The sequence below is a fragment of the Quercus suber genome, unplaced genomic scaffold, assembly GCF_002906115.3.
Source record: "Quercus suber isolate HL8 unplaced genomic scaffold, Cork oak 2.0 scaffold_99, whole genome shotgun sequence".
NCBI lineage: Eukaryota > Viridiplantae > Streptophyta > Magnoliopsida > Fagales > Fagaceae > Quercus > Quercus suber.
Genome location: NW_027069564.1, coordinates 1,460,570 through 1,475,277, shown reverse-complemented (window position 1 = coordinate 1,475,277; position 14,708 = coordinate 1,460,570). Strand labels below are relative to the sequence as shown.

Here is a 14,708-nt window from a genome sequence, read left to right as displayed (position 1 = left end):
TTTCGATTCAAATTGGGAAGATAGCATGAGTGAGTAATTACATTCAAGGCTTTGGATCTCAATCTCATGTTATCATTCAAACTACCCAATATGTTTGTTGCAGGGTGATTTAACTTTACTGTAGAAGATGGACCTTTGACCAGAGATGTGGAGGTACCTTTTTGTTCTGATGAAGGACTAGGCTCACCTTGTTCTTGTTGAGTTTCATGAGTAGATGTGGATAGTTCTGAACTTGATGGTAGTAAAACAGCATCATTTAATAACCGTAGTTCTTCATCACTATGCTTCCCAACATAATCATCAGGAATAGAATCATCAACCTCCATAGTCTTTGCTTGAACTAGATGAGTGTTTTCTGAATGAGTTTCTGAACATAATTCATCATTGATCACCACATTGAAAGACTTCATGAGTGTTTTGGTTCTCAAATTGTACGCTCTATATGCTCTACTAGTAGAAGAGTAGCCAAGAAAGTATCCCTTGTCTGTCTTTGCATCAAACTTTTCTAATTTCTCCCTATCACGCAGAACATAACAGTCACTGCCAAATATCTTGAAGTATTTGACAATAAGCTTCTTTCCTCTCTAGAGTTCATAAGGAGTTTTCTTGGAATCAGGTCTGAAATACACTCGGTTGAGTATATGGCAAGCAGTGTTAACTACTTCTCCCTAAAAAGACTTGGGCATCTTTTTGTTATGTAGCATGACACGAGCCATCTCTTGAACAACCCTATTCTTCTGTTCCATTATTCCATTTTTTTGTGGTGTCTTGGGTGATGAGAACTCTTATTGTGTGCCTTGATCATTGCAGAAGGTATCCAGTTTTGTGTTTTCAAATTCTCTCCCATGATCACTTCTAATTCTGGCTATCACAGTACCTTTTTCAACTTGCAATTTTTTGCACAAGTGTATCATCTTTTTCAGAGCCTCAGCCTTATCTCTCAAAAGCACAACCTAAGTATATCTAGTGAAATCATCCACAACAACAAGAATATACTTATTTCCACCTAAACTCTAAACTCTAGCAGGACCCATGAGATCAATGTGTAACAACTTTGGAGGTCTTAAATTTTGAACTTCAGTTACAGACGGATGCTTGGACTTCACTTGTTTACCCATCTGACATGGTCCACATATGAACTTCTCTATCTTTTCAAACTTGGGCAAACCAATAACTGCATCACACTTGGAAATCTTCTATAATTGCTTGTGACTTGCGTGTCCTAACCGTTGATGCCAAAAGTCTACTTGATTGATCTTTGCACTAAAATACTTGTTGCTTATATTTGGTATTACCATAACAATTGTTAGCTGTCCTAACACCAATACACATGTAGTCACCTTCTCCATCAAGTATCTCACATTCATACTTGGTAAAGAGAACATTCAGTCCATTGTCACAAATTAGATTGATGTTAAGTAAGTTAGCCTTTAGCCCATCAACATACCAGACATTTTCAAAAATCGGCAACCTTGGAATGTCCACAGTTCCAATGCCTTTGATCACATATTTGCTTCCATCTCCAAACATGACTATCCCAATCTTTCCTTCAAAAAGTGTCTTGAATAAAGCTTTATTTCTTGTCATATGCCTGGGACAACCACTATCCAAATACCAAAGACAAGAATCACGTGCCTTAAAGGTGGTTAAAGCAATATAACACACATAATTATCATCATATGTAATTATACTAAGATACTCAAGGAAAGACTTAACACATGCAACAAGAGACACAAACCAAAAGTAGAAAAGTTGGAATTTTAGCAATAAGAACTTCAAAGAATCCATGACAACAGGGGTTAAGGATCAACTCTTAGATCAAAGGATCTAAATACAAGAGCTAACTCGCTCTGATACCATTTGTATGTTTTTAGACCCCTTAAAACACAAGTAGTTTAACCTAGTTATTTAGCCAAGTGATTATTAGATAAATTATTCAAATCTAGGTTAACACAATCAAATCATATCACGTAAATAATGTTGAAAAGTAATTAACACAACGATATGATATCCCAGGAAATCCAAACCAGTAAAAAACCTAGGAAGGATTTAACCTAGTTATCCTCAAGGTAAAACAAATCCACTATGAAAAAATTGAAGCTTGTACAATAGAACTTAGACCACTAACATCTTATTGCTACCTTGAGTAAAAACTTACTACCACGACTACATGATAGCTCCGATTTCACGAACTATTTCTTTCATTGATCCACTGCAACCACAAGTACTCCCACTTATGACTTTGAGACTCCACTCAAAGGTTTCAGATTTCCTTTAAAATCTTTGTGCAGCAACTGCAGCGATCACCAAGTTCTTGACATGAATCTTGATAACCCTAAGTGTGTATGAAGGTAAACACCTCAAGATCTCATAAGAGATTCAACACACAGCATATCAACAACCTCTAAAACATGGCTAGGGTTTTTTCTTTTATACTTGGAGTAAAATATAAAACCCTACACATTAAACCGGGCTTAAGTTGAGTTAAAAAATTCTGCAGAAAAATAATTTGCACGAGGTTCGATCGATTGAGCCTTGTAGATTTAGACAAATAAATCTTGCATTTACTCGATTCCAACTTTACAAATAAATACACTTTGAGCAGCCTAAATCTAGACTTTAAGTTTTGATCATAGTTTGCCAGCACATTACATATTGAAGTTCTAATACATTTAGTTCCTAAAGTCTTAGAACCTAACAAGTCTATAAATATAGTTAAAGCCAAAACTTAGAGAAAAGTACAATTAGATTCTAAGGTAGAGTTTGGATAGCGCGTTTGGAGCATTTCTCAGTGCGGCTGCATTATTCTGTGGGTCCTGTGCCCTATTCACTATTCACATTTAAAACTGAAAAAAAACTTTAAAACTAAGTCCCACGACACTATTAACACATTTAAAAATTATTTTGTTACAGTATTTTCAATTGTTAGCAATAAGCGATATCCAAATAGACCCTAAATTGATTTCAATTAGAGTTCAATTTTGCATTAAGAGTCCTAGCTAATTTTTTAATTTTTGTGGCAAGTGTCCTATCTAATTTTCAATGAGAAACCATTACGTATTTTAGAAATTCATAGCTTAAAAAATGCGTAAGTTGTAACTCTAATACCAGGTATAATTTGAACACATATGTGTATAATTGTGATTGTTTTTAAATATACATGTGCATATGCACGTGGTTATACACTAGTACTCCTTTCATCCCAATTTGTTTGTCCTATTTCAAAAATCCAACTTTTTAAGGGAACATTATTTATTGTTTTTGTCTGCTATATAAAAATGTATAAGTTTCCAAAACTACCCTTAAATAAAATTATCAAAAACGGTTTTGGAAATAAAGTAGGTGCATAATAATAATATTAGTAAATTAATGGTTTTTAATTTTAGAAATAGGACAATATTTTGGGATATTTCAAAATGGAATAGAGGACAAACAAATTGAGATGGAGGGAGTAATTAATAAGAAAAAAAGCACTTTGATCCCCTCTTTTTTCCATCTTTATATGCTCCACTTTTAGTATTCCAAAAAAAGAACATAAACAAGTATTAGTAAATTAGCAAAAAATATATCATAAATATGCATTAGTAAATTAGAGCCGCCTAGAAAAGCACTTTGATCTCCTCTTTTTTCCATCTTTAGATGTATTCATTAACCTTTACTAAAATTGATATTTTGACTTGGTCACTCTTCCTCTTAACTTGGTTAACAGTCATTTTGTGTCTAAAAGAAAATGAAGGGATTTGGTTTCACTAGTTAACTGTTAACGATTATTTTGCATGTAAGAGAAAATCAAGGGATCTGGATTCAATGGTTAACTGTTAATGGTCATTTTGTGTCTAAGAGAAAATCAGGGGTTTGATTTTAGGGAATGAGAGCTTGACAAATAAGGCAAAGTGAATTATTTTGACAAAAACGTGTGTTCAAATCCCTAAAGAGTTTTTAGTAACTCATTCGTAAAATTAGTTAATATTAGTTAGATAGCTTCAGCGGTGTTGAACTCACGTATTGAAGAATAAATAGCTTCAAACCAAATGGGGTATTCATCATTCCGTATAACAAATTGGCAATAGCAAGGAAATAATTAAAGAACAATAAGATGGGAAAGAATTTTAGCATCGCAACAGTTTCCTTGCTACTGTTGTTGGCATCCACCAATGCTGTGCAGGTCTTTGATGTTAAATCATATGGAGCAAAACCTAATGGCGATATCACTCAGGTATGAATATATGTAGTACAATTAACCATACTTAATTAACATGAAAAGTGTTTTCAACTTAACTCATAAAGCCTTTTAACGTCGAATAAGATAACTTAGGTTCAAACTCTGTTTACATTAAAAACCAACTAGTTTCTTGATCAAATTCATAAAACATTAACATGAAAAATAATTGTAATATACTGATTTTGAATTTTCATAATGTGTTTAGGCTTTGACACAAGCTTGGAAAGCTGCGTGCGCAGTAGCAGGAAGTAAAGTTGTGATTTCAACAGGGGCTTACAAACTAGGTTCAGTGACTTTGTTGGGTCCATGCAAAGGTGCTATTGAGTTTAACCTTCAGGGCACCTTACAATCCCCATCAGACGTTGAATCCTTCAAGGGTAAAGATGGTTGGGTCATTTTTGAAAAGATCGACAGTCTTACTGTGTCAGGTGGAGGAGTTTTTGATGGCAAAGGACAAACAGCATGGCAAAAAAATAATTGTGCCAAAGATTACAACTGCAACATACTTCCTATGGTAAGATTCAAATGTTAAATAATTAGCATTTACAGTTCCATCATTTTCTACTTAGATATATAGTCACTACAACTTTGCAAGCTTTACCCATTACTAAAAAGTAATTCAAGCATTTATATGTTAAAGGATGCTAAAGATAATACAAATGATTTGACATAAATTTTATATAGGGATGTATCACAACTCACAAAAGAAGTAATTCAACATTTATATATGAAAAAGCCTATGGAATATGGACGCAACATTTTGTGCTGCAACACTGATGCAACTATGAGTGATATAGAAAAAATGATGGTTAAATTTGAAAGTGATAGTTCACCAATCACAATTGCATATGTCATCAAGTTGTGACAAAGTGTATGTGGTCTAAGATAAAATTGTTTATATAACATAATATTGTTGAAGTAGTACCAACCACGTTCATAGACACCTTAGGTTGTATGTTTTCATGTGATAATATTTGTTATAATTTTACCATTTTTCCTATTTATTATGTTGACTTAATGATGCTTATAAAATTTATTACCAAACCAATTTGTAATTTTTTTTGAATTGTCAGCATTTTATTAAATATGACATTTTTAAATGAAACTTTTTTTTAGGAGAATATATAAATGAAACTTGAGCATTCGTATTTGGTGTTTTAATTTATCTAACTTGTAAATATGAACAGAATATAAGATTCAACTTCATCACAAATTCAATAGTCCAAGACATTACATCGAAGGACAGCAAATTTTTCCATATCAACCTTTTGGAATGCAAGAACTTGCAATTCCAACATGTTACCATAACTGCACCCGCAAATAGCCCCAACACTGATGGAATCCACATTGGACGATCATCTCAAATCAACATTACCAATGCCAATATTGGAACAGGTGATGATTGCATCTCCATTGGTGATGGAACCCAAGATATTACTATTAAGAGTATAACTTGTGGACCTGGCCATGGTATCAGCATTGGAAGTCTTGGTAGGTACGAGAACGAACAACCTGTTTCAGGAATCAGAGTTATTGGTTCCACTTTTATCAATACAGATAATGGTGTTAGAATCAAAACATGGCCTGCTTCCCCTACTGGGACTGCTTCTGATATGCATTTCGAGAATATTACTATGAAAGATGTTGCCAATCCTGTCCTTATTGATCAAAACTACTGCCCAAACAAGCAATGCTCAAATGAGGTTATTATAAATATCCCAAATATATACACACATTTTGATGTTAAAAGTTAAAAAAAGGAAGACAAATTACAAATTCTTGGGTGGATTTTTTGTTTGTTTGTTTTGTTTTCAGTCTCCCTCTAAAGTGAAGATCAGCAATGTTAGCTTCAAGGACATTAAAGGAACTTCTTCAACACAGGAAGCTGTGAAGCTTATTTGCAGTAAGAGTGTACAGTGCCAACAGGTGGTGGTTACTGACATTGATCTCACATACAAGGAAGGTGGATCTGCTACTTCTACTTGTGTTAATGTCCAACCTGAGGTTTCGGGCAAGCAAAACCCTCCTGCTTGTACCAAAAAAATTTAACTAATGCGGAATGAAGAAATACTATCTGTAGATAGGTTATAGGAGTTCTATTCTAAATAGAATTTCATTTACTTGTGTCTAGCATGTTCCCTTTTTCTTTATTTAAATGAAATTGGGGAATGTTGCTTAGTTATTTTTGAATTGTTTAAGTTCAGCCTTTTATTGAAAGCTTCTATGATCTGTAGTGTTGTTATAGATAGTATTTATTTTGTTATTGCAACTGGGACCTTTCTGAATAAATAAAAAATGGTTATTCAATTCTTAGTAAGTGCTTTTTATTATTTGCAAATAAATATTTGTGTTCACCCTGTCCATCACCACACATTCCACCACCACCGTCCATCACTCCAAAACCCTCCACTACTGCCATCGAAACTTACCACCAAAGACACCAAAACCACCACAAAACCCATCCTAGAACCAAAACACGAACAAGAACAGAAAAATAAAAAGAAAATAAGATAATATATAGAATGCTTAATCTCCCCTGTAACGTGCAATTGAATTATTTGCTCAATCATTCATATTCAATCTACTTTACACATTGTTTGTGTACTTTATTTTTTTATCTTCCGATTATGGGAGTTGGCTCTCTACCCAATTGAGTTAAAAATAATCCAAGTTCATATGATAAAATATTAGGTGGATGCTTGAATCCGTAGTGTTTTTCTCTATTAATTTCTCTTAAATTTATTTTTCTATTTTCAATTGTAGTTTCAATATTATCTTGCTCTATTTTTGGGTGGAAAAACAAACAAACAACTATTTTTATGTACTACTTCATAATAGTGGTTTTTACATTAGTGTCAATCATTCCTTGTGGATCAACCTTGGACTCACCAAGATATTATTACTTGTGAAAAATTTGCACTTGGGCTTGCATTATTTTAATCAGAATAGTCCCATTGTATATTAGGTCTTGTATCTCATTCTTGTCGGTCTTGTGGCCAGACTTCTAGTGAAAATGATAAAACTCATTGAGGTTCCAACTGGAAGGTACATGATTAGGCATGGATGTGGGGATCTAAAGGCTTGAGGTATTCTTTTGAGGTCAGATTCTCATAGGCTTAATCAAGAGGCATTCCTAGATCAGAGAACTCTTGAAGGGACTTTTTGGCATTGTTTTGGTAGGTTATGGGTTCTTAAGGTATGATGGCACTCACACTCGCAAGGTTGGATGGCTTAGCATTGAATGATCCTCCCCCATGTGTCTTCTTAATTGGAGGCTTCCATTCATTCTCTTCCAACTGTCCAATGTTAATTGCATCCTTAATTTGTGTCCTACAATCACACAGTTCTCCAAATCAACTAATAGGTGATGACAAAAGCCTAATTTTGTATTCCAGAAGTTCTTAATGATCATGTTGATTTAGTCTTTCTCACTAGGCCTGTTGACCATCTTTAATGCTGTCCCCTTCCACCTTATCATATACTCAGAAAAGGTTTCATTTAATCCTTGCTTGGTAGTCTCCAAATCTATTAAAATGACACTAATCATGGTATTGAAAACAATTTGTTTTACAAATAAATCCACCAATTCACTCCATATAGTGGTCTTACTTGGATCTAAATTATAATTCCATCTCAAGGCACTTCCTGTTAGTGACAAAGGGAATACATACAAGGTTTACTTACCATCTAATCCCTTCATCTAAGTTAGGCTTATGTATTGTCTATCATGTTGCCTTGGATCTCCAATCCTATCAATTTTTTCAGCATAAAAAATCATGAACTTTGGAGGTAGAGGATCCACAACTTTGGCTTTGTAGAAAGCAAATTGCATTTTTTCCATCTTCTCTTTCATTACAACAATATCAACAATGAGTTGCTCAAATTTCTTATTCTTCTCATAATCGACTCTATCTCATCATCCCACTCTTCCCTTTCTTCTTCTTCCTTTATATGTCTCTTACCCATCTACATCTTCTAGTCAAGGAAGTGTGGATACCCCAAAAATGAGAAAAAGCTTGCTTTAGGATTTTTTCTATTTTCTTTTGGTTTATCACACATTGGATCATTGGTGACGTGACTCTTTGTGTGCATGTGTTTCTAGGGTGAGGTGTGTGTGTGTGACTTTCTTTTTCTTATTTTTATTTTATGAGCCACTACCAACCATTGGTTTTATATTAGGTGTCACCTATTTGTCTAATTCTTTTTAAATTACCTAATTAACTAAAACCAATTTTAAGGGTTATTAATTAATTAATTAAGATAAACCAAAAGTCTCGAACCAAAGATTTTGGACTCGGAAGTTTGGTTACATGCGGGGAAGATGTTAGGAACCCTACACCACCTATCCAAAGGATAATACCCCCACTTTAAATTTAATTCTAACGTTCTTTTTGGTGAAAAAAATTAGATACCTGGCATTTGTTTATGAAAAATATTTTGTACAAACAATATATATTTATACATGTGAGTATTTATTTATTTATAATGTAGCATGTGAATATTTATTTCAAAGAATTATTTACAAACAAAACATGTGAAATATATATAGAGTGTGAGAAAAGTTTACTACGTTGCAAGAAATAATATATAGTTTAGCAAGTGACCATTTATTTATTATATACCTAGCATGTGAATAATTACAATGTAAAAATAAAAGAGATGATAAGAAAGATAGCACCTTTTAGCAAATTTTTCCTCCATTTTTTCTCGTTTCTCATGCAGAAACACAATGGGCCAAAAGAGTTAATCTATAATTTTTTGAAAAGATGACAAAAAGATTTTTAGGAAAAAAGTTTAAATTTGGAAAACTTTTTGTGAAAACAACAACTTTTGAAGGAAAGAATTTAGGAAAAGGGTTGATTTAAATAAAAATGGTTCCCATGGGTTTTTCTTTTAAAGAAATGGCTTTAGATCCAAAAAATCTCATGGTTTTTGTTGAGATGATAAAAGTTTTGACAAAACAAAGTTTATGTTTAAAAACTAGAACCAATGAATTGAAGAATTATTAGAAAAGGGAAATTCAGAATTAAAGAGATTGAAGAAATATTTTACATAGTAAAAATCATATTTTTGAAGAAAATGAAAGAAAAAGGTTTTTTTATTTTTTATTTTTTTTATATGAAAAATTTCTCCTTTGGAAGGCTTTTTAGAGTTTTTAGAGGGAAATTCTTTTGAAAAACATTTAAGAAAAGGAGGAGATGGCCATTAGAACCATTTTTATTTCTTTAGAAAAGACATTTTTTAGAAGTTTGTTTATTTCAAGTTTTTTACTTTATGGCAATCTAGATTACTCATGAGAAAGGTAAGTATAAAAATAATAGTGCATACATAAAAGGCTTGGAATTTAAAGACTAGAATGTAAAGAAACTTAAAGACAAGAAAATAAAGTGATTGGAATTTAAAAGAATTTAAAGAAAAGACTATAAAATAAAGTCCTTGGAATGTAAAGGAAATTAAAGACAAGACTACAAAATAAAGTGCTTGGAATGTAAAGGAATTTAAATATAGTACAGTAAAGTAAAGTGCTTGGAATGTAAAGGAATTTAAGTACAAAAAAAATTAAAAATAAAATAAAGTAAAGTTTATTGGAAAACCATTGTTTAAGAAATTTCTATTAAATAAGTTCTAATCTTGCCACATCCAAACCATATTGGTTCTTTTCCATATTGAGGAAATGGGAGATTTAGAGCCTTCTACCATTCTCTAGGAAACATATCCATATTGTCCTAGGAACAAGGTTTAGAACCCATTTAGGAAAAACCCACCTATAATAAAGCTTTATTTTTCCACTAAGGTTAGTCACGCTCATGGACTAAGCTATCACATACTGTCTAGTTAGGAGTGTAAAGATTTATCTTAGATGTTGTGGTTGCTTTCTCAAGTGAGAAGACAACCAAAAAGAAAAACAATAGAAAAGATTTTTTTAGGTGGAGAGAGAGAGAGAGAGAGAGAGAGCAATATATATAGAACAACAAGTAAAATAAATGGAGCAAGTAAAGAACAACAAGTAAATACAACAAATATAGCAATATGCATAAAGAACAACATTAGAAATTTCCCCTAAATAAGTTCTAATCTTGTCACATTTGGGCCTTATAGGCTATTTTCCATATTAAGAAATGGGAGACTTAGAGCCTCCTACCATTCTCTATGAAACCTACCAATATTTTGCCTAGGAAAAACTTATTTAGGAGAAACCCACAAATAGATAGCACAACACAATACATAAATAATACAACAAGTAAATAGAGCAATATGTAAATGGAACACTGTAAAAAAAAAAAAAAAAAAAAAAAATTTTTTTTTTTTTTTTTTTTTTTTTTTTTTTTTTTTTTTTTTTTTTTTTTAAAAAAAAAAAAAGTAAACGAACAAGCATAATGAATAAAAAGTAAGAAGGTAGAGAGCATGAATGTAAATAGACAACTAAAAGTAAAACATTCTATATATGAGATGTAATGTTTACAAGGATAAGGAAAAAAGAAATGGGTATAACTATAGAAGAGCTAAACCATTTCCTTACAAGCTTAGCCACTTATGGGAAATGAAAGAGGGAGAGGCTGAAATTTTAGAAAGGTTTCCTAATGGAAGTAAAAAAAGAGCTAAGGCTAGAGACAAAAAAAATAAAAGAAAAGAGAGAGGGAGAGAGTATTTCTTAGTCTAAAGAATATTTTGGGTGTTTGTAGGTTTCAAATTCCAAGAGGAGGAGGGGGGGAAGGGGAGATATTTATAGGGGAAAAGGAGGGGAAGATGGCTCACATCATGGTGTGTACTAGCTGTAGTTCCAGGTACCAACCTAATTCTTCTAGAAGCTTCCCCATTCTTCATTTTCAAATTTTTTTTTTCTTCTTCTTTTTTGTCCCTATTTTTAGGCTACTGTTTGGAGGCCTTTCATAGCTTGGATTTCTTCAATTTTGGTGTCCCTAGAAAGGTGTAGATTTCTAGTTTCCATAGGTCCTAACATCGCTCAATTTCGAGTTACGGTCGTCCAGATATCATGTTTGGAAGAGAGGTTATGCAGTGTAGGAAATTCTATAGCACTTTTCTTAGAAAATTCATTTCTCCTAATCCGTGGCGGACATCGCCAAGCCCATTTTATGTAAGGTAGTTGAGACACCATACTTCAATCTTGTTTAGGCAGATTGCTCAATTGTGGCTTAGTTGGTGCAGTCTTTTTGCACGAAAATGGCCCAAAAATATCTCTTTTAGACTTGAAAATAGTGATATATTTAATCAGGATTTTGGTATTTTATTGATATCTCATCCATTTCAACCATGATTTTGGCCTATGACCTATCGTTTCGAAGTGAAAATCATGCCCTACAAGATGGTCCAAAATTTGCCTTGATCAGATGGTCATATCAAAAAGTCTATTTTGTCCATCCTTAGTTATGGTTTTTTTGGTCTAATTCTTGCTAGAAATGGCAAAATTGATTTTGGATTTTTGCTCCATCATCTGATTAGGGTAAATTGGACTATATTAATTTGTTCCCAACTTTTGGCTTTTAAAATCATGGTTTCCACCATTTTTTGAGATTTAAAACTCTATTTTGACACATTAATCGGGATCGGACAAAATACAGTAAAGATAGAAAAGCCCCCATTTGTTCCAAGTTTTTTTTTTTTTTTTTGATAGTGAAAACATGCCTTAAATTCATTACTCAGGACAATTGTCCATTGCACTTACATCTAGACCAATCTGGTTTGCAATTACAGAAGGGGTATCCTCAACCTAGACTACAGAATCACTTACATTCCAGGCCTCCCTAGCCATTATATGAGCTGCCATATTGCTTTGTCGATGGACATGTAAGCAACTCCATGATCTAAACGCTATTAGTCCTACCTTGACGCCTTCCACCACTTTCTGAATTAAGCAAGGACTCGAGTCATGGCCAGCTATTGCCCCTACTATAACCTGCGCATCACTTTTGAGATCTAAGTCCCTTAAGCCCAAATCCCAGGCAAGCTGAATTCCCTCCTCCAACACCTCTACCTCAACCTCCGTAGCACCTAAAGGGTAGGGTATTTTCTTACTTATCGCCCCCATAATTAGCCCCTCTTCGTTCCTAATGACTACCCCAGCCCAACAACATCCCAAGTTTGCAAAATTCGCCCCATCCACATTCACTTTATACCTCTTCTCCCTTGGTGGTTTCCATTGGTTGTAGACAGAGGCCTTGTTGTGTGGGCAGGGTAGCTGGGATCCTTTGATTTCCAGCCCATACTCTCGTACCTCTTTAGCTATTCTACTCGGTTCTTTACTTGTACCCTCATGCTTGAATTTATTTATGTTGTTCCATATATTCCACGTCGTATCAGCAAACAACACCCAATCCAAGTCCTCCTTCCTCTCTTTCACCGCCCAGACTACATCCACAAAGTCCCTCGTGGGTTGGGACAACACAGGGAGATCAAGTGCCATCTCCTTCCATACCTCAGCAGCAACTTTGCAGTCCTAAAGGGTATGACCTGAGGACTCACATTCCCTACAAAAACCACACCTATCATTGCTACTCACCTTCCTTGCTGCCAAGCGATAGTTTATTGGTAAGATTTCTCTACACATCCTCCATAGGAAATGCTTTATTTTATTTGGGCAATCAATCTTCCATAAACCCTTCCAAAACTGGGCTGCCTTGGCTTTGTCAGAGCTGTCACCGGTTGTTCTAGGTATGCTAGTCTTCAACAATTTGAGTGACACCCCATAGCCACTCACCGTGAAAAGGCCATACTTAGACCACGCCCAAACTCTTGAATCCTCAGGCAGCCACGGGCTCAAGGGGATACGGAGAATGCTATCTGCTTCATAGGGAAGGAAAGTTTCCTTTATAAGTTCAGCCTTCCACGTACTTGTTATGCTGCTGATGAGCTGTGCCACTTTCACCACTTCGATATTGTGCATCCATAAATAAGCCTTCCACAAAGTATCTTGCTTTAAACACCTTATGAGTAAGGGAATCTAGATTTTGACTAATTCTCCACCCTTGTTGAAAGTTCAATATGTGTATAAAACACCCTTGAACGTTTAGACCTCAAATTACAAATTATCAATTTAAGCTTATAATCAAACAATTAATGTGCGGAAAATGAAAATAAGCTAAACACAGAATTGATAAACAATCTAAGCCAATTATAATCACATCCACAGCAGAAAACAAAAGGCAAAGATAAAGGAAGAGAGATGCAAACACAAGGACAACACGCGATGTGTTATCGAAGAGGAAATTGAAGCCCTCGATGTAAAACCTCTCCGCCGCCCTCCAAACGATCAATAATCCACTAGAAAATATAGTTGGGATACATGAATAGCAATAGACCCTTCAAGCCTAATCTACCTAGGTACCTAAGCCCTCCAAGCTTCTTGCTCCAACGAGGTTGCGTTGAATCTTTTTCTTTTCTAGCTTACCGGATTCCACTACTAAACCATAGCATCAACCAATGAATATTGGTGTTAGGTTCTAAAGATTTAAGATTTTATATATTTAGAACTCTAATTTGTATTGTTGGCAAACCATGATCAAAACAGGTTGTTTAGTCTTGTTTAGGCTTGCTCAAAGTTGGGTCTTTCATGTAAAGTTGGAATCGAGAGGCTGTAGATTCATCGGTGCATTTCGGCCTGGCTCGATCGATCGAAAGAAAGACTCGATTTATCGAATCTCGGGCAGAATGTTTTTTCTACAGAATTTCCAACTCAGGCCAAGCCCATTAAGGATTAGGGTTTCAGATCTACTTCTCCCACTATATAAAGGAAAACCTAAGCCACGTTTTTGAGAGCTTTTAGATAAAGAGAAGAGAGTGCCTCTTTTGTATCTAGGGTTTTGTACCCAAACCTCTCTAAGCCTTTGTTGCTCATATTTGCAATTTATGTGAATCTCTTGTGAGATCTAGAGGAGCTTTCCTTCACATAAACTTAGGCTTTTCAAGGTAGAGATATTATCTACATCTTGATGATCAACAAGGTTGCTGCTATTGGAGCTTAAAGAAAAACAAGCGGGGGTGCTTGTATCTTGATTGGAGAATCCAAGAAAGAAGGAGTCCGTGGATTCAGAGCTTGCATGTGGTCGTGTTAGTAAGTTTTACTGGTGGGTAGCATTAGGAAGTCAAGCGGGGAGCTTATAAGTCCTTTTATATGAATTTCGATTCTTTCGCATAGTGGATTCAGGTTTACCTTGAGGATAGCTAGGTTAAATCCTCCCCAGGTTTTTACCGTGTGGTTTCCTAGGTGATCATATCATTGTGTTATTTATATTTTCGCTACTTTATATTCTTGATATAATTGTATGTTTGTGATAACCTAGAATTGCATAAATTGACAAAGTTAATCACTTGGCTAATTAACTAGGTTAATCTAATTGTGTTTTAAGGGGTCTAAATTTCTATCAAGTGGTATCAGAGCGTGTAGATCTTTTGATCTCTGAGCTGATCCTTGACCCCTGTTGTCATGGATAATTTGAAGTGCCTTTTTGATCATGTTTCTGCTATGCTT

The 14,708-nt window shown here is 34.4% G+C and overlaps 1 protein-coding gene across 1 annotated transcript; it reads left to right on the top strand.

Moving 5' to 3' along the window:
* The first annotated feature begins 4,035 nt into the window (after positions 1-4,035).
* LOC112018550 (exopolygalacturonase) lies at positions 4,036-6,444 on the top strand. Its single transcript, XM_024051081.2, has 4 exons — positions 4,036-4,216; positions 4,428-4,736; positions 5,410-5,925; positions 6,038-6,444. The coding sequence occupies exons 1-4, from the start codon at positions 4,097-4,099 to the stop codon at positions 6,269-6,271; spliced, it is 1,179 nt and encodes a 392-aa protein (XP_023906849.1). The 5' UTR covers positions 4,036-4,096; the 3' UTR covers positions 6,272-6,444.
* Positions 6,445-14,708: the final 8,264 nt, after the last annotated feature.